Here is a 26,335-nt window from a genome sequence, read left to right as displayed (position 1 = left end):
CAAAAACTAGCCGAGAGTGATGACGTGTGCTTTTAATTTCAGCTACTAGGGAGGCTGAAGTGGGAGGATCACTTGAGTCCTGAGAGGTTGAGTCTGCAGTGAGACATGGTCATACCATTGCACTCCAGCCTGGGTGGCAGAGTAAAACCCTGTCTTAAAAAAAAAGAATTAGAGTGGAAAGTGGCTCTAGTGATTACTAGCCTTCCCACAAGAATCCTGCTATGAATTTTTTTTTTTTTACTTCTGGATTCCACTTGCTATGTAGTATGCCTTCCAATTTAAAAATATATGTTCAAAGACTTTATATAGCTATCAATGAAACTTGTTCAGTAAGAGATAACCAATATATACAGACTTGATATATTTTCAGTCAAAAGTAAAGAAATGTGATGTTTTAGTTTTGTCACTATAGAAAAATACATAGTTTTTATCGGGTCTTTTGCAAAATTGAAAATAACTTACAAGTACTTTTCCCTTGTCTATTAACCTAAGGATCAGGAGATCCTTGTTTGGGAATGATCCATCTAGTCCAACCTTCTAATTTTGCATGTAAGATGGTTCTACCTTTAGAGGTTTGATTAATCATGAAAGGGGGAAAAATGATCTTTCTCACATACATTTTATCGACCAATGAGGTGATTCCAGAAAAAAACTATACTCTGTGAACCAAGTAACCTGGTAAGTATAAAAATTTAAATCCAATGAAACACAACCTGAAGTGAACTATTTCCACCAATGATAAAAATAAGAAATGTTTCACATTTTAATTTTCTTTAAACCTTTTTTTATTTAGAGATTTTTCTGGTAAGGAGATATACCATAGGAAAGCAATTTCACTGGCAGTGAGGTATGTATATACTCTACCAAAATACTCCTTATTTTAACTGTTTTTAACTTTATTTACATACGAAGCAAAGAATCAATGCATATCCTTGGTTCAACTATAGTATTGGCCATACTACATGAAATAAAATGGTGCTTGCATACAAAAACTTGTTGTTTATAAAGGAATCTGATTTCAGATTAAAAGAACTAATTTGTTTTTGGAAAAAAATTTTAAAAAGAATCACAATTTATCATGACCAAGACACCTGCACCATATTTTCCATTCCTCACAGCACATTTATTTCAGTAATTCTGTTATGTCGGTTCTTAGCATGAGCATAGTGTTACACAATTTTCGTACATATAATCACATCCAAAACAAGTTCTAAAATTTAAATTGTAAACATTCTCATCATATGTAGAAATATTTTAATTGGTGTGTTAAGTTTTGCTAACTGATCAAATTTGGAAGATAATATAAATGAGAACGTCTATTCTAAACTGTGTAGTGAGCATTGTTTATTAATTACATTTCTACAATGTTAAATAAAGTAAGAGGCAAACTTGTCCTGTAAGCATGTCCAATTTTAGGTAAAACATTAAAAAGAAACCTGTTAACAAAAGAATGTCTTGCAATAAAGAACATTAGATTTTTAAAATCTATTATGATACAAAAATGTAAAGGGTAAATAGTATCTTTGTTGACAAAGTAGGAGGTAGCATGGATGCACCACTTTATTGTCTGAGAAATGCAACTGGAGTAAAGAATATTTCCTTACCACAAATAATTTCCAGAACTATGTACATATTTCTTTTAGAAATACTTGTTTAAACAAATCTCCCTCCACTTTTTAGTATAAAAAAAACCGTTCCATGTGATTTTAAAAAAAACACTTACACATCTAGATAGAATAGTACTCTGCCCTATTTGAGTGAACAGTCTCAAACTATGAAGTACATGATATTTAATGCCCTAATTTAAGTAAATTTAGTCAGCGGTTCTTGGTATTATACAAAACACTAAATACATACAAACAAAATATAATATCTTATTTTTCTATGCAAGTCTTGTGGGGAATAAACAGAGCCTTGATTCTGGTAACACTGCAAAAAACATAATTGTCCAATAAGTCTGTCTGTAAGTATCCATGTGCAACAGTTTATTAATGGCTGCTTACATGTACTGCTTTTTTATTGAGTGAACACAGTTAACCAATAAAACTTCATAAACCTTAAAAACACATCTTCCACCCTATATAAAATATATAGACTACTTACTGTGTTAAGTATTCGATTTGCTCTGATGTCATTGTAATTCACTTTCCCCCATTTTCCTGCTTTAGTATTTATAAACAGATAATTTAATGTGGCTTAAAAAAAAAAAAAAGAATTTCAAATTTACATCCAATTCAAACTGGCTATTCAAAAGGTTTCCTGGTTCTATGAAGCTGCTTCGGCCATTAGTAGAGAAAATGAAGTTTCTGTAATGGAGGCAGGCTTTTTAAGTAGTGACGTGACTTCCACCATGCCAGCTCCAGTCCGTGGAAGATTAGCGTTTACAATATGTCGTTGTAAGTGCTTAATCCAGTCTTCCTGAACAGACAAGGGTCCTCGAAAGACTAGGCCACAAAACCTACAGAAAGATAACAGTTCTCTTAACATGACCAATTCTCCTTCTTTAAAACCAATTCACATAAAATCCTAAAACATAAGGAATAAACTTTACTGTATTTTAAAGACAACACTTGATAAAGTTTCTAAATAAAGTCAAATGATTTAATAAAACATCAAAACTCCCAATTCGTATGTTTATTAACAGCTATAATAAACTCCAGTAATCTTTGTATAGGTGGGAGCATTATCATTAGGTTAAAATTAACATCTGCACATCTTAATTCACTTGAAACAACTATTACTTCAAAATATGTCATTCTTTAGAAAAGACCCTTCCCCAATTTAGCATTCCTTAAATTGCATTGTGTCTGTGTTTGTTCATGTGTGTTGTGAGTGTGAGTACAGAAGAAGGCGTAACTATGAGGGGAGAGAAAAATGTGTTCCCAATAAGCGAGAACTCAAGACAGCAAAACATCAAACCAAACAAAGTTAAACCATACAGACCAGATAAACACAAGGAAAGCTACTTTTTTATTCTTTTTTACTTTTTCTGAGACAGAGTCTTGCTCTTTTGCTCAGGCTGGGGTGCAGTGGCACAATCTCAGCCCACTGCAACCTCCGCCTCCTGGGCTCAAGCGATTCTCCTGCCTCAGCCTCCTGAGTGGCTGGGATTACAGGCACCCACCACAACGCCTGGCTAATTATCGTATTTTTAGTAGACATGAGTTTTCATCATGTTGGCCAGGCTGGTCTTGAACTCCTGGTCTCAAGTGATCCACCCATCTTGGCCACCCAAAGTGCTGGAATTACAGGCATGAGCCACCACACCTGGCCAAGCTACTTAAATAAGTCACAGTATAATAGATTTAAATTACTATTAGCTAATGTAAAAAACTTGATTCATTAGTTGTTGAAGTACAGGATATTGTTAGCTGAATTAAGATTTTAAGCCTATCTCCAAAAGTTCATTTATAACTTGATTGTTGAGAATGCACCTTCTACCACAAATTAAAGATCCCAAATGAAATAGCTAATATGTTTCAAAGCAAAGTATGAAGAAACTGTTCAGATTTGGCAATAGAGGCATATACCTGCATCGGAGAATGTAAACCTCGTCAGCACCGTGAGGTAATGTTAGCATTTTCTTCTTGCTTCCAGATCTTGACCTTGATTTCTTTTGCTTACAATCTAAGGCTAAAAAGAGGAAGAGAAAGACTTAACATTTCTTATATATTTCAAAATATACACACACACATATTTTTCTAGAGAGGTCAGACAGACCATCTAAATCAGTTAGAAAAAGTCTGCATTCATTTCCCTTTTCCCTGAAGCATGCATTCAACTTGCTGATTCTGTAATAGCAGTAATATTATCTGTACTGTACAGCAGTATTATCTGTACTGAAGAATACTATCTGTATTCTTCTTGTACTGCCTTTTCAAAAAATGTTTTACCACGCCAAACTAGAACTGAGAAAATGTAACTAAATAATTTGAAACTACTAAACTGGTCAATTATTACAACAATGGCCATGTTTACTCTTATAATCATACATAATTTTAACATCTGGTTAAATCTTACTTATTTCCCGAAAAATAGAACCTTTTATTTGAGATCATTAAATTAAGTTTGCATTTGATTACTGCTCCATTAAGTAGGTCTTATATACTTGGAAAACTTAGTAAGGGAATATGGACAATGTAATTTAAAGCTCATGAAAAAATCAATTTTCATAGTGACTCACCATTAATTCCATAATAAAAAATAGCTCTTAAAATCGTATGGTGGCCCTACATTTGAAAGGATAAAAAAAGCTCAACTTTCATTTTTGAACTTAACTTGTATTCCATATACAATAATCAATTATGCAATCATATGTTTTATTTTACTAGAAAATAAATATAAATCCATATTATCTCATGTAAGTTTACAACTGGATCTCATGTTTTATGCTAACTATTCTTTACATATTTTTCATTTTACATTTTCTCCAATAGCTTATTTTAAAATGTGATTTGAAAAGGTAAAAAAAATTATATTAAAATAGACCAAAATTGTATGTGAACTGTTCTTGAAATTTTTCCATTACCTGACTTTTCCTTTATTTATTCTAAAACAACCTGATTTTAAAAAGAAAAAAAAAAAAAGGTTTTTTTATAGGTAGAAATAGATAGCACATAACATTTTATAGGTCTTTGAATACAGCTACACCATTTCTTTGGACAAAGGATGATAGCAATCCAGGGTGCTGCTGGTCAATTAGCAGGAAGAGAAGGTAAGAATTTATCTGTAGGGATCCAAGGGGTAAGGGATACAAATGTAACAGAAGAGTTACCCAAATGGCTTTTCTTCCATTATCCTGTCATGTGAAAAATTCCCTGGAAAAATTCTAAGTAAGAGAAGGAACTGGCTATTCAATGACTCTGTGAAATGAATTGTTCAAAGTCCAGATTCCAAAAGAATAGATGCTACTATTACAAAACCAGTAAACATAGTTCCTTAGTCAAATGGCAATGCTAACAGAAATGTCATATAGAAAATTCAAAACCACAAGAAACCTAAATTGAAGTCACTGGTGTCAGCTTCCTGTCACCTGTCTATTCAAAAGTAAAATCTAGGACACATAGTCTTTTTCTGTTTATCCTTAGAAGAAGAGTCTAATAAGTAAAGAACTACTAGAAGTCAAGTTAGGTATTAAAGAATGGGTAATTCAAAACTAAACAACCAAACTCTGGAATAGAAAAATCTTATAAGGATCTTATTAGTTATCTCAGTCAAGAGCCTGGCATGTAGTAGGAACTCAAATACTTCTGTAGTAAAAATAAAGCAAAACCCAGTAATTTAACCATTGATATTTAGACAGCCTAAGAATGAAAATGTTTTACTCCTATTTGATACAGGTAATATTCCTGTACAACACTGTGCATCATTTGTTTAAATATGTTGCTGCAGTCGCACATACTTCATTATCCTAGATATAAATCACTGACCAGTCCAGCTTATGTACAGAAACTAGGTTATTCACAACAACTACAAGAGTGAAATACGATATGCTTTGTAACCAGTAGGAAAAACCTTTTTCCTAATCGCTTTGGTGAGCAATCTGAATTTAAGTGGGTTATGAGTAATTCATATACTGGAAATAAGAGTAGAGGTAACTCAAAGAGTAACTGCTACTAGATGTCAGCTATTCTTTCCATCTGTAAAGATGGATCCTTGTCTGTGTTAGGCAGAATAGAGCTGGCATTTGGTATCTCATAAGATTACAGGTATAATCTTACTTTGATGAGCTTGCTGGTTGTCAAAATTGCCACACTGTATTCAAACTCCTTTTAAAATGCAAATAAATTACTGTAGGATACAAATAGAATACATTATAACAACCCTTAAAAATTTGTTCACAGAATGTTAATGTTAGGGGTGTTAAGCAAATTGAGGAAGAAGGGCAGAGGATGGTAGGGAAATATGCAGAAGAACACTTTATCAGTTATAAAGCATTTAAATTTACATGTTGTAATATTTTTAAAATGGAACTGGGTATGTTTATTCTGAAATACAGAAATATTTTTGGTTTTCCTTTAGGGAAAAAAAGAATTATTTTATGGCTTTTGATGCTTTATGGACTGTGGAAATTCTTAAGTTTAGGCTGTGTTATGAATGATCAGATCTAAACTTGAAATAAGAATGCCATCATTTTTGTAGCAATGAGTATTTGAAGGTATTATGACCTTGGAAAGCAGGACAACTCAGTCAGCATATGACTGATCTCTAGAACCCAGGGCTCCAAAGTTAAGGTTACAGAATCTCATGCACTGAGAATGCCTAGAAACTTATCCATAAAGTTAAAATATTAAAAATCTGGGATCTTTGGAAATTGAAATCTAAATGTCTTAGTGTTTTAATATCTTCATCAATTCTAGATTATCTTCTGAAATGTTATATTTTTCAGTAGGTGAAACATGAACATACTTTACAATAGTTTTTTCTAATGCCAATATCCAAACTCACTCCTGCGATACTGCCCATACCTTTGGGAAAATCTGTTTAAAATTGAATATTTAACATATTAAAACTGCACAAAAAGGGGACATCTATATAGGATCCTCTACATAAAAAGACGATTTACACAGAAAATTTCAATAAATGAAAAGGATGAGGTACAAAAATGTCTGTTATACCAATTTTCTCACTTAAGAGATTTTATTGTATCTAGAGGGAAAAGTAGTTTTGTTCTGGACTGTACCAGGAGCCACTACAACATTAAATACAGATCACTAACACATTCAGTTTTAGTATAATGCAGCTCATCAATATCTGTGATAAACAGCCAAAGCTTTAACAGAGTTGTTTATATGAATAATCTGCCAAATAGATAACTTTGTTACACAAAGCCTTTTTTGTAATAGGATTTTATTTGCACTTGTTAGTGACCAAAAAACTCCGAGGAACTTAAAAACAAAAAACCCCCACACACTTTTCTCTTTACAAAGTATTTTAAATCTAACATTGTTTCTATAATTTAAATATATTAAAAGTTTATTTTTAGAAAGTGTTAATTTTCTTCTCAAGTATAAGCTCTTCTTTAGAAAGAAACAAATCCAGTCATCCAAACCCTCCTGAGATTACTAATCAGTGGGCAAACTGTTTAAGTGATCAATTTCAACCAAAAGACTGTCAAAAATCTTTCAAGTTACCTGATTTATGAAAGATCTAAATTGCTACTGAGAATATTTTACTTATACAGAGAATAAATTGAGCTGTGAGGTAAAATGCAAACAAACAAACAAAAAAGAATATATCTTCCAGTAAGATACGTGTCTTGGTCAAATACAAATATGAAAGAGAAATACGATAAACTCATGAGTCCTCAAAAGGAACACCACACTGCTATGCTATGAATACGACGACCAATGATCATGACGACAACAACATGCCAAAGCACTAAACCAGATTGGTGCAAAGCAAATAAATAGATAACACAACACATAAAAATTCGTCTGTTTTCTGAGCCAATATTTAGTTTTACCCAAAGAAGATTAAGAATTTAGTTTTGACTTTGACATTATTAAAATCTTTTGCTCTTTCCACCTTTCTGTCCATTTTATGCAATAATTGCTTCCACGAGTTTCACTTTCTTTTTCCTTCACAATATAAATGACCCAAGAGAATGAAAGTTCATAAAAACATCTGGAACTTCTTTGATAAAGCATACCATAACTAAATTAACATTCACCACCAAAGTATTTTTACTTGTAATCATTCTCACCTGCCCAATTACTTAAAAGCATGTTTAATCCGTTTCTTTTCTAATTTGTTGCTGGTATCTCTAGGACAAAGTGAAACAACTGGGTTATCTATACCCAAAGACATAGGCACAAGAGGGAAGAAAATTTCTTCTCTAAGCGGTTGGACTGTATAAGTTTGGTGGACAATATTAGCTATGACCTCACTCAGAACTGCAGTAGGAATAAACATGACACAAACAGGTAAACCATCATTCCACCAGTATTAAAAAGTTGGTGTTGGAGGTCGTGGTGGCAGTGGTGAGGCGGGAAGAGGATGCACACATGCCAAAGGGTACACAAGTGTAAGATAGAAAAATAAACTCAATTCTTTTTTTTAACCTTTAACTTCAGGGGTACATGTGCAGGTTTGTTATATAGGTAAATTGTCACAGGAGTTGGTGGACAGACTATTTCATTGCCCAGGCAATAAGCATAGTACCTGATAGGTAGTTTTTTAAATTATCTCCCTCCTCCTACCCTCCACCCTCAAGGTAGGCCCCAGTCTGTTGCTCCCTTCTGTGTGTCCATGTGTTCTTCTTGTTTAGCTCCCACTTATTAGTGAGAACATTCAGTACTGGTTTTCTGTTCCTGTGTTAGTAATAAATTCAATTATAACTGTCACTAATCCTTCAAGGTTCATAAGCCCCAAGCATATAAAAAGACTGCAAATACCATTTTCTTTCCTTTGGCCTCAACTGAAAAAGAATCAGGGCCTTTTTAAAACAAACAAACAAAAACACGCTAGCTTGTGTAAAACAGAAATGGAGTAGAGAAAGCCAATGGCTGAGAAGTCAAAGTTTCCTTTATTCAGCGTTTATCTTTCTTTCTGTACAAAGTGCCTAGGAGATCAGCTTCATGGGTGTCCAACTTGTGCAGTCACATAGGGAGAGCCCCACACTCGGTTTAATGCTCTAGGATTGCAGCCTTGAAATTATTAATTTTTGAACGAGGTCTACCACATACTCATTTTGCATTGGACTCTGCAAATAGCAGTCCTGGGACCTGAGTATCTACTATCATAAATGAGAAAGGCTGCATTCAGTTCCACCCCTCAATCTCTTGGCCCATACCAAAAAAAAAAAAAAAAAGCTATTAAGAGAAAAATTGTTAAATCCCCAATCTCTACACAGTATGAAAATTGAAAAGGACTCCCCTACTCCTACCTACATCATCAGTTCTTTGCCTCTAGCTATACCACTTCATTATTCCGAAGATGAGTATATAAGTTTAAAGTTAAAAACAGCAATGTTTCCCTTACAATCAGTAATGAAGTATAAAGATACACATTTAGTAACCTCAAAAGTATTTATTTTCATCATCATTTTCCCTTGATATTTTCACTCTAAAATTAAATAATTTTTTAGTACCCTAAATAACTTTCATTAATTTTTAGAGTTTCCACTCCCAATGACTGAAAAAAAGATAAGTAACTCAATCACACAGCAATCAGTGGCAAAGTTAACTAGATCCTGCATGTTTTAATAATTTACCTGGAAGAAGATGAAATGCAAAATACGTGGAAAGCAGATTTCCTTTGCTTTAAGAATTAGGTTTGTGGTTTAACAAATTGTTAGTCCACAAGGACTGGTTGCTTGAGTTTGTCCTACAAAGTAGGAAATTATATTAAGGATAGTCAACAGCCTTATAGTTCAGAGGAAGAGTTAAAGGAAATGCAAGTAGTCTTTTATATTTAAACTTGAATAGATTCAGTTAAAGAAAAAGTACAATTTGTAGAAGCCCCCACTACTTCAAAGTAGAGGGGATGATTACTAAAGAATATTTTGAGCAAGTATTCTCTATGTAAGGGGAAAAGCTAGACATAAATATGATACTTCACACATTTTTATAAACAGAAATTAGAAGCAGGCTAGTTTTACCAGCTTGCCTAAAGCTAAAAAAGCTAACAATATCACAACTACAAGTGGCTTACTGGTCAGTTAAGAGTTGATAGGATAGCAAACATATTACTTCTTTGTGGTAACAGGTAAGAAAATAACATTTAAAATTTTATTTTCAAGTAAGTTGGACTTGTATGCTGTTTTATTAAGCAAAATAGGCATTAGCTATCAACATCAACCACTTTTCTAAGACACATCTGAAATAAGAATAAACATTAAAGTACATAATGACAATCTGCTTTAAGTCACTTTTGTTTAGAATTACAAACAGAATAATCACAGTCCCTGCCCTCTAAAATCTGTATTTCTGATATATCATTTCAGATGTAGTAACAATTAAATTGTTCTTGATCATAAAATTAGCTAAGAAAACCACCTAACTTTAAAATTTCCTTTATATTATCCTTGATATAATCAAATTTAACTTAAATTAGATGGGACTCATAACAATATATTAGTAAATCTAAATGTCACAAATCCATGGTTGCAATGGATCTGATTTGGCTTTTTAAAAAGTTCTTAAGAGCTTTACACATTCCAGCCAAAATTCAAACTACAACCAAACATGGTATTGATCAGGTATTTTCTGTGTTAGCCAACTCCCAGCTAAGCTACAATTAAAAACATAAACCTTGGATAACAAAAATTAACTTCATTCTTCAAACCCAAGGCATACCAAAAAAAAAAGAGTAAATTCTACTTTTCTACTTTTTTCTACTTCTGCAATAAGTGAGGAACTACCTACCAATAAGCCATCCTTTTGCCCTAACCTCCAACAGAGAAAGTCTGGGTGTTATTTTATTATTTCCATAAAGTCAATAAAACTTTACACTAAAATTTAGCTCTGGCCAACCACATGCCTTGTTATTATAAGGGTTACTTCTATCTTAATCCAGATTACAAATAGCATTCAAGAAATTCAAGTTAGAATTGAGAGAAGGAAAACAGCTCAGAGCAGTCAGCTATGTACAGTATGCAAGATTTACCAGGCCCAGAAAGACTGGAGTAGGGGACTTTAGTCACATGACTCTTATGCCCCCCCATTGGGGGGGGCAATTGTTTAAATTAGGCATTCATTATGTTCCTGACCTGATGCCTCACCCATTATTTTTATGTTCCTGAAATCTGTGATACAAAGAACAATGTATAGCCAATTGATAGCTTGCATTATCTTAACGTAAATTCTTGGTAAATAAACATAGAAACCACTTTTTTCCTTAAAAACCCACTTGTAACTGCTGCTAATCACAGTGTATATCCAGGGCAACTTGAACCTATGCTCCCAGGTGGCCATCCTCAAGTTTTGGACTTGAATAAACTCTATACCTAATGATATTTTCTGAATCTCATTATTTAAGGCTTACAGAAAAAAAATCATAGCAAACACAAATATTATAACTGAGGATAGAATTAGATACATTTAAAATGCCCAAACATATATTAAAAAAAAAAAAAAAGCAAAACCCAGAAACTTGGTAAATAATAAACCCAATAGTAATGCTAGGAAACTAGATAAGACTTGCATGAAAAACAAGATGTCAGTCAGAATAGATCACCCTCCTTTTGGAATCAATGAGCAGCAAAAAACAAGCTTCGTAAAATTTAAGTATTTTATGCTACAATGGTGTAACTCTTAGGCTATATTCGCCTAAAAACAAACTTACTGTTCAACAAGTGTGGTTATTTACTTTTGAGAAATAAAAACAAATTCTAAGTTCTACAGCAGACTGAATGGATACCCTCCTCCTTGCCAAGGTGACCCCAGAGAAACCTTAAAAATTGAGTTCCCAGCCATGATGGGACAGGAGGTGAAGCATGTCTCATTAGGTCTCCTCCCTCACTAACCACCATTAAACTTTCTTTCCTAAGAGTTAAAAAGAAACCAACCCTTTCAAAAGACTTGCTCCACCACGGATATCAACCAGTCGTCTAACTCAGAAGCTGGACTCCCCTGTTTTTGTGGTTTTGAACTGACCAGCATTCCTGATAGAGATCACCAACTGGTTCTAGCTGGTCCATGGAGGCTGCACATACGGTGCCTATGAACTCTGTTTCACCTTTTGACATGTAAACCCTAATTTTCCTATGATTAAATGTTAAGTCTTCACCTCAAAGTGAACATGAAATGTATGTAACATGGAGTCTGCACACTAAGCATGTGTGCACCCCTTCATGAATATTCATAACTCCTCCTATATAACCTGTTGAATATGCATACTTAGCCAACCCATTCAGCATAACTTCCTGTCTCACCCTTCCTCCTTTGAAGGGCTTGCTTTTGGTCTCTGTCTCAGGATACACTTCCAAGCCTGTAGGCTTCAAGCTTTCTAAGAAATAAAGCTCTCTTTTCCAAAATTGGAGATCTCCAGCTTTTAAGATGACACTTTGTTATAGTGGATAGCTGGATGATGAAGTGTTGCTAGTAAATGACAAGAGAAGTAATGAAGCCTGCCCTTCTACCAGACAGCATGGTAGCAGATTGATTAACCGTACTGGTATAACCGTCCTCCTCCCGCTCAGATTTTAAATACTGAGCCATCTCTTATCTCTAATCTACCATATCCTGCTTATTTTATTTCCGTAATATTACCCATACATCTATTACCCCTCCTTTACATTCTTAATGTCACTGACCTGGTACAGGACTCTTAAAATCATCTACCCTGCTATTTTTCCTCCTCTCCGCCAAATCCTTTATTTAAAAAGCAATTTCAAATGCATTATACAAAATCTGTATTCAAATAGTTCCCCACTACAAAGTTAATTCCAACATCTTAGACTAGCATTTTATGTCATCTTTCTGACTCACTTTACCAATCCAACTCAATTCCCCCTTACCTCCTACTTCCTAGTATTTCCAATAAACTTCCCATATTGTCCCACCTTGCTCCTTCCTTCAGGCATTTCTCTTCCCCACGCCTGACCCCCATTTCCATTTCAGTTAGCTATACATTAGGGTCCATTCAAATGCTAATTCCAAAAGCCTTGGGAGATCCTAGTCTAGCTGAAAGTGCCTTCCTCTTTCTCTGAAATTCCACAGTATTTCACGCATACTTCTCCAATGGCATCAATTTGTCTTGTACTGCAGTTATGCATATATGTACTTCTACTGTATTGTAAGATCCATTGTATCTCTGCATACTTAGCACAGTTGGAGGTGAAAAAAATACATGTTGAATTAGTGAAAAAATCAGCCAATCATTTTTTAGTATGCTGGGGAAATAGCTTAATTCTTGCTTGAATAATAAAACAATTAGTAGAGGGTTACCCAAAATACTGGATTAAATTATATCCAAGCTACTCAAGGCAAAAATAAGAACAACATTTTGGAGCAATAACCACCAAATTGGTTAGGAAAAAATCAAGTTATTAACAGTTGAAGGACTAGTCTTCAGTCACCTAGAGAATTTACTCAACTCAGATAATTCACTACCTTGCTAATCATTTATAAATGATATATTACTGTGCAGATAAATGTATACACATATACGCTCTTAATGAAGAACAGTACTATAGAAATAAGTTATAGCTAAGAAATATAAAGACCCATCTTTTCATTGTCTCATGAATAGCTTTTTAAAATAAAAGTCTGACCATGCCTTTCTCTTTTCTTCTCTCTCTCTCTCTCTCTCTTTCTCTCCCTGCCCTCCCTCCCTCCCTCCCTTCCTTCCCTCCTGCCTTCCTTCCTTCCTTCTTTGGAGATGGAGTCTTGCTCTGTCACCCAGGCTGGAGTGCAATGGCATGATCTCAGCTCACTGCAACCTCTGCCTCTCGCGTTTAAGCGATTCTCCTGCCTCAGCCTCCTGAGTAGCTGGGATTATAGGCGCCTACCCACCACGCCTGGCCACTTTTTTGTATTTTTTAGTAGAGATGGAGTTTCACCATGTTGGCCAAGCTGGTCTCAAACTCCTGACCTCAGGTGATCCGCCCACCTCGGTCTCCCAAAGTGTTGGGATTACAGGTGTGAGCCACTGTGCCCGGCCTATTTTTCTTTTATATTTATTTATGAGACAGAGTCTCACTCTGTCGCCCAGGCTGGAGTGCAGTGGCGCAATCTTGGCTCACTGCAACCTCTACCCCCCAGGTTCAAGCAATTCTCCTGCCTCAGTCTCCTGAGTAGCTGAGGCTACTCAGGCATACACCACCACACTGGGCTTTGTTTTGTTTTGTTTTGAGGAGTTTTGCTCTTGTTGCCCAGGCTGGAGTGCAATGGCACAATCTTGGCTCACTGCAACCTCCGGCTACGTGGTTCACGCAATCCTCCTGCCTTAGCCTCCTGAATAGCTGGGATTACAGGTGCGTACCACCACGTCCAGCTAATTTTTTGTATTTTTTTTTTTAGTAGAGATGGGGTTTCACCATGTTGGCCAAGATGGTCTCAGACTCCTGACCTCAGGTGACCTGCCTGCCTCAGCCTCCCAAAGTGTTCAGCCTCCCAAAGTGTTGGGATTACAAGTGTGAGCCACCACACCCGGCCCCCTTATTTTTAAAACATCCTTTAATGACTTCCTAATTTTTTTTTTTTTTTTTTTTACCAAGCATTCAAAGCACCAACCCCACCTTTCTGGCACTACAATTTTCCCAAACATCTGTAACCAAATCTTCTCACACTTGAACTCCAAGTTTCACTTCTGACACCTGAAGTCCAAATTTCATACCTTGTGTCCACACTATGTTCTTCTCTGCCTGAAATGTTCTACACTTCATCTTGTCTTCCTAAAACTCTACTGCATCCTTCAAGTTAAGGGTGTGGCTGAAACCATGTAAACCTTTCTGTAACAGCATACTTGATCTTTTCCCACTGGGTTATGATTATGTTTATGAAGCTCGAGTGCAGTATCTTTACTGGCTCAGCGATGAGCACAGTCTTGGTACAAGAACTCAAACTTTTGTTGAATGAATAAAATTTTGTGTGACTGCTAGTTTTGTAGTTCTCTTGCATTTAAAAAGTGACGAGAAACATACGTATTATTTTTAAAAGACACTACAGCGACACTCATGAATGATCAAGTAATTTAATGCACATTGCAAAGCTTTCACAATACTACTTTTTCTGTCACATCAGAAAGTGCTCCCACAGCACTTTCCACAAGATAAAAATGACTTTTCTAGTGGCTTACAAACCCATTCAGCACCTGACACTGTACTACATGTTCATTAGTACTTGTTACAGTCCTGTGTGGCCAATTATATCACTAAAGCTGAAAGCAGACAAAAGAAACCTACTACGATTACACTTAAAAGTAGATGGTATAAAAAATAAAACACTGACTTTTTAAAAATGTTAATATATTGCACTAGTGGCATTGACCTCATCAGAAAAGTCAAATAATTATGATGGATAAGTCATTTGTTGCAGAATAGCAACAACTGGGCTTTACTTCCAAAATGTATCAAGAAAGTGTTATGGGCTGGGCACAGTGGCTCATGCCTGTAATCTCAGCACTTTGGGAGGCCCAGGTGGGCGGATCACCTGAGGTCAGGAGTTCGAGATCTGCCTGACGAACATGGAGAAACCCCGTCTCTACTAAAAATACAAAATTAGCCAGGCATGGTGGCGTATGCCTGTAATCCCAGCTACTCATGAGGCTGAGGCAGGAGAATCACTTGAATCTGGGAGGCAGAGGTTGCAGTGAGCCAAGATCACACCATTGCACTCCAGCCTGGGCAATGAGGGTGAAACTCCGTCTCACACACACACACACACACACACACAAAAGTGTTCTGAAGATAATGAAATGAAGCCCCTCCCAAATATAAAAATATTTTTCTTGCATTAATTTTAAATGAGTAACTAGAAATCTCCAATTACTTTAAGTCCCAGAGGTTAGCATTTGATTTATGAAAGTGATCTACAGAGAAAAATTTGGATAAAATGAGTATAGAAAATTCACCTGTTGCCACAGAAGAGTTATGACTTCTAAGATACTACTACCATTAGTTCTAGTCAGTACCAACCCCTAAGAGAAAGAGGCAGTTAGGACAGTGACTTCCATCTATGATAGCGACTTCTTAGTGGGTAGCAAATCAATTTACTGGCTCATGACCAGCATTAATTTTTCACAACAAAGAATATACTAAAAAAGAAAATATTGAAGTACATTTAGGTGAGTGAACAAGGAATTGTGTGTTTGTATTAATACAAGTTTGTATACATGGCCAAGATATAAAATAAAGTCCCATTAAAAAGCTGAATACTACCATCATTGTTTCTTCTTTTCAAAGGAAGATAAACATGCTATCTACCACAGAGAAGCATTGTGGCATTCATCTGACAGATCTACTTCCTTTAACAACATTCTCTCTACTCTGACTGTATTTCCCTTTCCCTACCTGTTGAAATTCACTCTTATTTTGACCTCAAAATATATTTTATTTCCTGATTGCAGATTAGGTTGATAGAATATGCTTTACCTTAATTTTAAATGCTTTAGCAATTTTAATAACCAGGATGATTAATTTATCATTCAATCCAGCACACTTATGAGAGTAAAAGAGGCACTAGTACTTAGGTGTGACAAGGCAAACCAGTATGTACAGTCACTCCATTAATAACTTAATAGAACTATGTTCTTAATATTGCCAGCATAAAAATACATCATTTAATTAAAACATTAGGCACAAAAAAGCTAATCAGTAAAATAAAAAGTCCAGAAGTAATTAATATAAGCTACATTATAAAATTTCAATATTTAATGAAAACTATATAGTGTTATTAAACTGTTTAGAAAATTAACCAGAAATAATCTGTATGAGCATGTAAAACATTAAAGAGAACAAAATCTCAAAAAAAAAAAAACCTACCATTACTGCATTCTATAAATAACTGGAATAAACTCTTGGGTAAGAAGTCTGCCTTAAATTTATGATATAGGATATAAAATAAACCCTTTGATTCTAGTCTATTTTGATAAAGAGTGATCGGGGAAAGGAAGTAAAGCAGCTTCATAAATTATCTACAAGTAAAGACACATAAAAATTATTATTTGAACCTACCCAACAGAAGATAAACTGAGACAGTTCTGGGCAAAACTTTGATCTGTGAAATTATTCTTTTATGACAATTTAACTGTCCTAAGTCTGCCTACCTCTTCCAAATCTTCAATTGTAAACCTTTCCTATTTCCTCCATCGGTTCCTTTTATAAATATTAGGGAAGATGTATTTTAATTTATATTTATGATCCCAGAATTAGTTTTGTTATTATGCAATTCTTACATTTTAAGCATCTTCTGCTCTTATAAAAAAAACAAAAAAGAACTTCTTAGGGCTTCTGATTCCTAGTTCTGTTTCTACTTTCCTTTTATTCTGGCATTTCTCCTTTCTCAATTTGCCACCAGACAAATTGATGATAGCCTTCAGGAGATATGCAAAGGCTATACACAGAAAATTTTTTATCTGAGAGTGAGTAAGTGCATGTTTCTGGGATGGGGCCCATAGCTTTCATGAAATTCTCAAAGACGTTGGTGACCCCAATAAAGACTGAGAACCATCACATTAGAAGTATTTAAGTCACCAGTAAACAGGTATTTTGGGAAGAAGAGGGGTATCCTTTTCAGCGTATTCAGGATATTTGAAGAGATTATAAGTTAGAAGATATATTTTTCTTCCCTCAAAAGGTCACCAGTTCCCACAGAAGAGACCAGGAGCTGGTGGCTTCTAAGAAGGCTTGAAAGTTTATTCTATTACAGGTAATCAAAAGCAGGCCTTTACCATTTAGTCTGGGGGTATCTAAGCTTTGTATTCAAGAGTGCCACACAACTTAAAATCCACATGAATTAAGACTGCTTAAACTAGAAATACACATACTGGACATGGTTAGGAAGGCTTTATTCCTACCTATTTTCCCTTTACATTGTTCCAATTTTGTGATATACTAAGGTAAGATTTTATAAAAATGAATTTGCATTTTATTCATTAAAAGATCATGTATTCTTGAAAAATGATGCCTGTTACTCATATGAATTAATGAATCACTTATAATAACCGAGTGGAACCTCCTAGGGCCATAGGTTATTAGGACGACTGCTTTATAATAGTGATACTGATACGGGGAATAATAGGTATGTGGAGTTTGCAAATATAATACAGAATTCTCTATTTGGAAAATAAAAAAGTTAATAAAGCTTGATAAAAACTTTTTAGTTGGCATGAATAAGCAGCAAAGACATCTGTATAGCTCTACCGATAAAGATTTTAATGAGGGAAAAATGTTTCAGAATTTCCAAGAAAAAGAAGCATTAGTTTTTAAAGTTTGTCAAAAGTGGCTACTGGGTGTGGAAAATATGACCCTAGGCTTTCTTCAGTTTCTCATTTTCCTTTTCTTTGCCTAGGACTGCCAAACACACGCTATTTCCTACTACTTCTAATATTTTGGCTAGTACTTAATCGTATTTTTAAAATAACACCCTCTTTTATTCTTCAGGACCTAAATATATTCTCAGTCATCCTACATTACTTTTCTCTCTGACAATGAAGATTTTTTTAGATAATCTTCATAAATGCATTCTTGGTAAATGGAAATTTACTACCAGTTATTTATAGGTAATTAATCCTGTATTTTGCAGAATTTTCAGATGAAGTAAAAGCATTTTTTTAATGGACTAATAAAATCTGGACTGGCGATATCTTGCCTTATTGGATATCTGCATAATCTGCTTGAATAATCAGAATGGAACATGAAGTCCTCCAAAGTCTAATCTAGGCCTAAGCACTTCTTGTATCTCTGCTCTTTTTAATTAGACTCTTATGTATTCAATCTTCACCAGAGTACTCCCCATTTTAAACCCACCTTCAGGCCGGGTACGGTGGCTCACGCCTATAATCCCAGCACTTTGGGAGGCTGAGGCTGGCAGACTGCCTGAGGTCAGGAGTTTGAGACCAGCCTGTCCAACATAGTGAAACCCCATCTCTACTAAAAATACAAAAAAATTAGCCGGGCATGATGGCATGAACCTGTAATCCCAGCTACTAGGGAGGCTGAGGCAGGGGAATTGCTTGAACCAGGGAGGTGGAGGTTGCAGTGAGCCAAGATCGCGCCACTGCACTCCAGCCTGGGTGACAGAGCGAGACTCCATCTCTAAATAAATAAATAAATAAACAAACCCACCCACCTTCATTTTAGAATTTTCAATTGCTTATTTTTATTTCAATTTCTTATTTTAAAAATAAGAAATTCAAAAATAGGCCGCCTGTATAAGGTAGAAAACAGTGATTAAAAACAAAGATTAGGTAAGATAACCCTGATCTGAATTACAACCTTGCTACTTATTAACTGTGTAAGTTTGAGCAAATTAAGTTCTCTAAGTCCTAGTTTCCTATAAAATGCAAGAGAATTCCAGTACCTACAACTTGTATGGTTGTTGTGAAGATTAAATGTTATGCATGTAAATTGCATGGCATAGTGCCTGACACATAGTAAATGTTCAATAAAGGTTAGCAAGTATGGTAACTAATGATTTCCCACTTGTACAGTCTCTTATTTTCATTGTTCCCCACCTCTAATGTCTACAATCACTTGCCAAGCCTGATAAAGGTGATAAAGGTATATAAAAATTATAATCTCAGAGTAGGAGGCCTAATCCAGTAGACTGAAACTCACCCCGCTCCTCTCTTTTTAATATAAACTGTCAACATTCATCCCTGGTCATTTGTATATCAAGTTAAGGAAGAATGCAAAGAAGCAGAAGACACTAGTATAAATATAAGTGGTTTTTTGAAAGCAAGAACATATTGGATGTAAGTTATAGGACACGAGGAAGAACAAAAAAGCTGGGCAAACAACTAGAAGAAAGCAGGAGGGAGTGATCTAAAAAAGAGCAAGAGAAATAAAAAGATTGGAAAGAATTTTAGGCAAAAGAATTTATGTAGATCTATGTCAAAAAGAGGGTATATTTTAAGATGTGAGGGAAATGAGATTTGCTGAAGCAGGGTAGCTTAAAAGACTACAAATGAAAGTGCAAAGCATTTTGTAGGTCATAAGAAGTGTATTACATAGAAGTAAGCTAATCAAATTTTCACAGATGAGCAGTATTAAGAGGTATCTGCAAGGTTGGGCTAACCAACCAAAAATAACACAGAAATGTGCATGTTAACACTTATGTGTATAGCTAAATTTATTAATCCTTAATATATTTAAGAAGTATTAAAAGAAAAATCTATTCACTTCTCAACACAAGTCATTATTAAGGCTCACCCCTTCAAAGATCTAATCTATAGACTAATGAAAATTCATTAGTTTGCCTAGTTTACTAATCAAGTCTACATTTTGAAATATCCCTATAATTTCCTTTGCTAAAAGGATTTCCCCTCATATTTTTATGCTATGTTGCCGAGGCTGGAGTGCAGTGACTATTCACAGGCACAATCATTGCACATTATAGCCTCTAACTCTTGAGCTCAAGTGATCCTCCTGCCAGCCTCATGAGTAGCTGGGACTGTAGGGGCACACCACTGTGCCTGACTAGAACTATAAAGAGAGGTGTTTTACTGGAATCTAAAATAAATTTAAAAATCAAAAATAGTATTCTAAAAAAGAAATGGGATTAAGGTAGACTCAAAAGTTCCACACCTCTTGGGTTAATTTTTTTTTCCCCAAATTAAGTCAATAAGAGCCAAAAGAAAAAGATTAACTTGCTTAGAATTATATCTAACAGTTTACAAGCTGCTGAAATTTAATGTGTATTCAGGCTCAACTGCAGCTTACCAAAGAAAGCTATAAATATGATCTAAATTAACACCAGTCTGGTGGGGAAAAAAAAGTGTATTGTATCAAACAGACTTGCTGTGATATCTGTTCAAACATACCTGTACCAGTCAAAAGTCCAGCACTCTTCTTTCGTGCATAAGCGCGTAAGTGGTTGGACAGGCTAACAGCACTTGTAAACGTCGTATTGCAATGCACACATGTTCTAAGCTTCACAGGCATACCTATCATTCAAAAGAAAACTATAATCCAGTTCTCACTTCAAAAAGTGAAATTTTCTTAGCTTAAAGAGTGTAGAAAAGCACCACAATAAAGATGGTTTTCAAAACGTTCAATGAAATAGGTTAACTTAAAATAAGGAGGGGAAATTAAGTTAACTGTTATTAGTTTGTAGTTAGTATTTAGAGCCAACTCATGCTCTTTGGAAAGGTAGAAGAGGAGTGACTTGAACCTTTGAGCTCCTCTGGATATAATACCTATTATCACTTTCTTGCAGATTTCTGTGTTACGCAGATTATTTCTTAAACCTACTAAAATACAATCCTGTGATTTGAACACCACGGTTCTGCTAAGAAGTTTCAAAGCTTACAACATTACCAATAAAAAGAATTAAAAAGTCTAGTTGACAAAGTGGTAATTAAAGTGTTTTACCCACAAAACCGTAAAAGTCTCAATACTAAATTAGGCTTTCTGATGAAGGCTGGGAGAAAAGGTAGTAAAACACACCACTGAACAGCTGTTAGACACAACATTTTATTCAGGGTATTTTATGTTCATTACTCTGAATGCGCAATCAATAATGAAAGTCAATGATTTAAAGTTTTTTGCTAAAATCTTTGTGCTAAATAAATGATCAACAAGCTAACATCTTAGTCATCACAGAAAAAACATGTTCAAACAATAAGAAACTCCTAACTTCTCAGACAATCCTCAATCCCCCAACACATTTCAATCGGTGTCTTCAGCATTACTGTGATAGCCACAAATATGTTTTCCATCTCTGAAGTATACTACCCCTTGGTCAACACAGCTAACACATCTTGCTTGCATTTTATCCTTCTGAAAAAATATTGAAAGCTATTGACTTTCAGAGACTCTTTATCAGAAAGAAAAAGCCATATTAAACAGAAGCTCATACAAGATAAATCGTTTTCCAGACCACTTACAACACAAAGTCATCTTTCCTTAAATCAAAATTGCATTACAACTATTTGGGTTATTGCAATGTCTGCCCCAAAGCAAATAAACAACATTACTTTACAGTAATGTTACTCGTTATTAATCCATTAACTATTACCTCCGACACATTCAACTTACAGCTCTAATCATGAGACCATTTACATAAACCTTCAACATTATTAACCTTCAAAAAGAAATCTAGAAAAGACACTTAAAATTTTTCTAGTCTAAAAGTATAAACCAGACTTGCCAATACTGAATAAAGTTTGGCTACTTTATCTGCCACATTATTTGCCAATACATACAAAATATTCCTTTCAAAAGGAAAAACTATTGGTGCACAAGCACTAAGCTATATCATCTGTTCTGTTCCATTACAGCACTATCTTAAAACCTAAAACCCCAAACAAATATGTTTTATGTTCACACCTGTTCTCCAAAACCAAACTATCCCGCAATACAATGAGGAATTGGAGAGGGAGATGTTTCCTTGGGTTAATCACAAAGACACCAAACCATTCAGCTTTAAGAGTCTTTTTTGTTTTACCTATGCAGTGGAAAACCCAACAGCTAAATCTTGAAAACATGATCACCTTGGAGAATTCGCAAAAATATGACAGAGGTATGCCTTTTCAATAATGCTATGCTTTTGAACATCATCCACAACCATCCTCCAGCCACAGCAAGTTTTATTTTCACAGATCAGCTTTTTGTTTGTTGTTTTTTTTTTGTGTGAGTGTGGTTTTCTTCTGCTTTTGTTCTCACCTTACATTCAGACCAAGAAAAGAGGCACAGAGAACTCAGTGCTAATGAGCATCAATTGATGAGTTACACAGAAATGACAGTAGAATAACCAATCTGTGCTCTGTAAAAAAAAAAAGGCAGCTTAAACAAGAAGACTGTGAGAAAGTATTTTCCACATAGATTCCATTAAAGAAGGCATAATTGAACTGCATTTAAATTGTGTATAGGATAGTCATAAATGTCCTCTTACCTGAGTGCATAGTCAAGTCCATTTTTTGTGGCTGATACATCAACGGACTATCCTCATTTAATGGAATAACACATTTCTGAACGAATCTCTTTCTTGCTGTCTGATTATGGATCTTTTGCGGAGAAATAGCAGAATTCCTTTCTTCTCCCATCCTTTTATTTTTAAGAAGTTCTATGAGTGTAAGAGACTGATTCTTTTTTCCACTGTGTAGTTCTGGTTTTGTTTCATCATATTCATTTAAGAAATTCAGCCCTTCTTCTTCTGATGCAGACACTGACAGAGCTTCAGTCTTTAGGCCATTACGGTATGCTTCAAGAGGTATAACATTTTGAGATATAAAGTCATCATTTGATGCAAGTTTTTGAGCTACAAATGGTCTGGGAATAATACGACGACTGTTCAATGCCTTTAAGATTTTTTCATATTTTTCTTCATTTTGCATCATCTCATTCAGAACACAGATTGGAGATTTGTGAGCATCCCATTTGGTCTTTCCAAGTCTTTTCAAGTGGCCTCTAACATGATTTGATAATCCAATTTTAGTATCAAACCAACCACCACAGAGTTGACAAGTGTGTTCAGAAGTGGTTTCAGACTTCTCTATAGCTAAAAAAAAAATTTTAAGAGTAATATCAGACTTTCTTATATAAACTGACCACCCTAAAATGAGTTAATTCTGAAACATAAAATTATATGATTCTAATGGAGACCAAATTCAAACAAAACTTTTACATCCTCAGAATTAGAACACAGACCTATTAGCCCCAATTTTTCCCATGGAGAACTTACCTTTTCTAACTCGTTTAACAGGTGTTCCTGTGCCAGTTCTTTTGAAATGCTGCATTTTGTCACTTGTGGCTATTTGTTCTGGTGATACAACATGACGGGCTTCATAGCTTAATCCCGCTCTGTGAAGATGCCCCCGGACATGATTTGATAACCCAACACCTGTTTCAAATGTTGCTGGGCAGTAAGGACACGATTTCTTCTCAAGAGACAAATCAGTCCAATGAAAAACAGAACTATGCTTTGACAATGATGCATCTGCAGTTTCTAAATGCTGAGGATCATGTATCTCATGCAAAAAGTTGTTACTTCCAGCATCTTCATAGTATTCAAAATAAAAGCCATCATTTTGGTCATAACTAAGAGTAGCATTTTCTCCAGGGTCCTGACCTTCCACTTTGCTCTTAAATAAAGGGAATAAATTTACATGTTCTTGATTAATATCACTATAGGTTTCATCTTCTACGGCCTGTGTAGTGTAGTCTCCTAACTCAACATTATCCCAGGAACTTTCATCTTCTGTTTCATAACTATCTTTCTTTTCAGCAGAATTAAGTTTTTGCAAAACGACAACAGTCATTTTATGCAAAAAATCTGGATAGCTATCCAAGTCTTCCCCTCCAACAGAACTTTCCTTCTTAGATTCCTTAACTACTCTCTTCACAGCTACACGTCTGTGATCTTTGAAGCTTTCAGGTCTTTTGGTGTCAGGCTTATGGGGGTCTGAAATAAAACTGTTGTGAGAATTGCCTGATGATGAAAACAGGTGTAAAGAATTTAATGAACTAGCTTCTTCTTTTTTGAAATGCACAGGATATGATTCACCTGATTTTTTGATCATCCTATAGTTTTCATATTTGTGTCTATACAAATAGTTGCTATTTGCCTTGGCATTAGACTTTTCTTTTGCTGTTTGATGAAAATACTTAGGTTTTTGGTCAATGCTGCTTTTAATTGTAACATTCTTATGAGGAGAGCTGTTTTGATTGCAAGTGTTTACACCTGATTGGGCAATGCTTTTCCGAGCTTTCTGTACTCTGTGTGGCCGCTTATGGATTTTTGAAAAACTACTTGATTGTGAGGTTGATCCAAATGTTCGCTTCACATCTTGTTTTAAAGCAGAGTTCTTTGGAAACGTGGTTGACTGTTGTTTAGTTAATGGTTTAGTGCTATCACTATCTACAGGTTCTTCAAGGATGTCATTTTTTCTTTTATCAAGTCCAAGAGGACTACCAAATGAATCAACACATGATGATGAATGCAAGTACTCCATGTGCTTTTTTAAAACGCTTTTGGCTGAAGTAGTAAAAGGACACATCTTACATACGTAGGTAGCTGATTTTTTGGACGATCCTACTACAGAGTCTTTCATGAAAGTCTTTTTTTGTGTTTTTCTCTGGGCTATATCAGAAGTGACCAATGGGCATTTTACCACTGCCCCATGTGCAATGCCTCGATGGCATTCTAATTCATTTTCTGTCACTGCCATGAAGTTACACTCTTCACAGCAGTAGTACCTTTTATCTTTTTCATGGGTTTTAGCATGTTGCACAAATGTTTTAGGGCAATTGGTACCAAACACACACTGAGGACACTGTAATCGTGCGCTTCTTCCTTCATCCTGAAGTTCTTTCAATTCACGAATTTCCTCCATCAACTTCTGTCTTCTCTCCTGGTGAATAATCATATGTTTTAGAAGTGAATTGCGATCTCGAAATGTCCGTCCACATTCTCTACAAGCATATGGCCTTGGGACATTAAGATGGCGAAAGTGACTATTCCCATCTAAATGATACATCATATGCCTGTGGAGGTGCTTCTTCTCCCTAAAATTCACATTGCACTTTGTACAGGGGTAGAATGATGGCTCTTCGGTACTGAAAGTAGCAGGTGACTCAGAATCACTCTCTTCACATTTCTTTTTTAAGGTATTTGAAAGAAAAGTGCTAGTATGAACAGGCGAACTCTCTTCTCCACACTTATCTGGGTTATAAATTAGATGTTGGAAGGCATCCACAGATTCTAAGTCTTCATCATTCGATTCAGGCTTCACTTTTGATAACGCATATTTCTGTGGGTCTACTGCTTGTAGCTCTTCATTTTGTTCTAGAAAGTCTACTCCTTGCATTTTTGATTTATTGGGTACACAATTAGAATCACTAAAGCAATCCTCAGTATAACGAGTTATCTTGCTTACATCCATTTTTCGCTTTCTTTTTTTTTCTAGACCTACTTTAGAATGAGGTGGAGCTTTGTCTACTGTTTCCTCATTAGTCATAAGAAACTGAATGAACTCTTTTTGGGGATCCCAGTTTGTATCATTTTCTGACCTAAATCCATCTGCACCTGAGGAAATTCCTGTTACTGTATTGACACAATCATCTTTTACCAATAAATCCTCACCATCCTCACCCACCTCTACTTGATTTATTAAAGTGCCATCTGACTTTATATTACTCCCTACTGAATTCTGAATGTCACAACCAACTGAAGCAGAGGTAGGTAGTTTTTTATTGGAATGGGTGGGATTCTTAGCATGTGCTACATCTGATAACAAAAATAAAACTTGGTGCTGACTTGCTTTCTGTGGTGTAGACAGCTGAAGATCAGCTGCTACCTTCAAAGCTGAACAAGATTCTGTTGTTGGCTGATCCACAGGCTGTCCAGTGGTTAATGAAACACTGCCTTTATTCATACTGGAAGTCTTAGTTAAGGAGGAGTGTGAAACTGGTCCATTAACAGCAGCTCCTTTAGGCAAGATAAAGTTTTCACTAGAAACAGTAGGAGCACCAGCATGTATAAATAGACTAGACTGGCCTCCGCTTAAGGCGTTTTCAGATTTGTCCTTTGACAGTTCTTCAGGCAGAGTCAATGTATTATTTTTCTGAAATGATGTTTGACAATCTTTTGGTTTATGAACTCCGCTCTCCTTGTCTGAGATAAAATTGTTGTCATCTAGGAGTTCTTCTTTAGCACCAGTAATATCGGTGTTTATCTTCAAATCATCCATATTGTTGGCAAGCCCATTTAACACATTTAGTCTAGAAAAT

General features: G+C 35.3%; 1 protein-coding gene across 17 annotated transcripts in view; it reads right to left on the bottom strand.

Annotated features, from left to right (window-relative positions):
* Positions 1–227: 227 nt before the first annotated feature.
* The window catches only part of ZNF644 (zinc finger protein 644), a 102,764-nt gene continuing 76,656 nt past the window's right edge, over positions 228–26,335 (bottom strand). For 10 of the 17 annotated variants that reach the window (XM_023194706.1, XM_023194707.1, XM_023194699.1 and 7 more), the window contains 5 exons: positions 23,289–26,326; positions 22,500–23,105; positions 20,428–20,550; positions 3,531–3,633; positions 228–2,458 (listed from right to left, as the gene is read on the bottom strand). In XM_023194706.1, coding sequence (XP_023050474.1) covers positions 2,266–2,458; positions 3,531–3,633; positions 20,428–20,550; positions 22,500–23,105; positions 23,289–26,326 — 4,063 coding nt within the window. In that variant the 3' untranslated portion in view covers positions 228–2,265. The remainder of the gene's footprint in view (positions 2,459–3,530; positions 3,634–20,427; positions 20,551–22,499; positions 23,106–23,288; positions 26,327–26,335) is intronic. The other 7 variants (XM_023194713.1, XM_023194717.1, XM_023194715.1 and 4 more) reach the window with 2 other exon arrangements.

The sequence above is a fragment of the Piliocolobus tephrosceles genome, chromosome 1, assembly GCF_002776525.5.
Source record: "Piliocolobus tephrosceles isolate RC106 chromosome 1, ASM277652v3, whole genome shotgun sequence".
In the NCBI taxonomy this organism is placed as follows: Eukaryota; Metazoa; Chordata; class Mammalia; order Primates; family Cercopithecidae; genus Piliocolobus; species Piliocolobus tephrosceles.
Note: the sequence above shows the minus strand (reverse complement) of the source record. Positions and strands in the feature narration are given on the sequence as shown.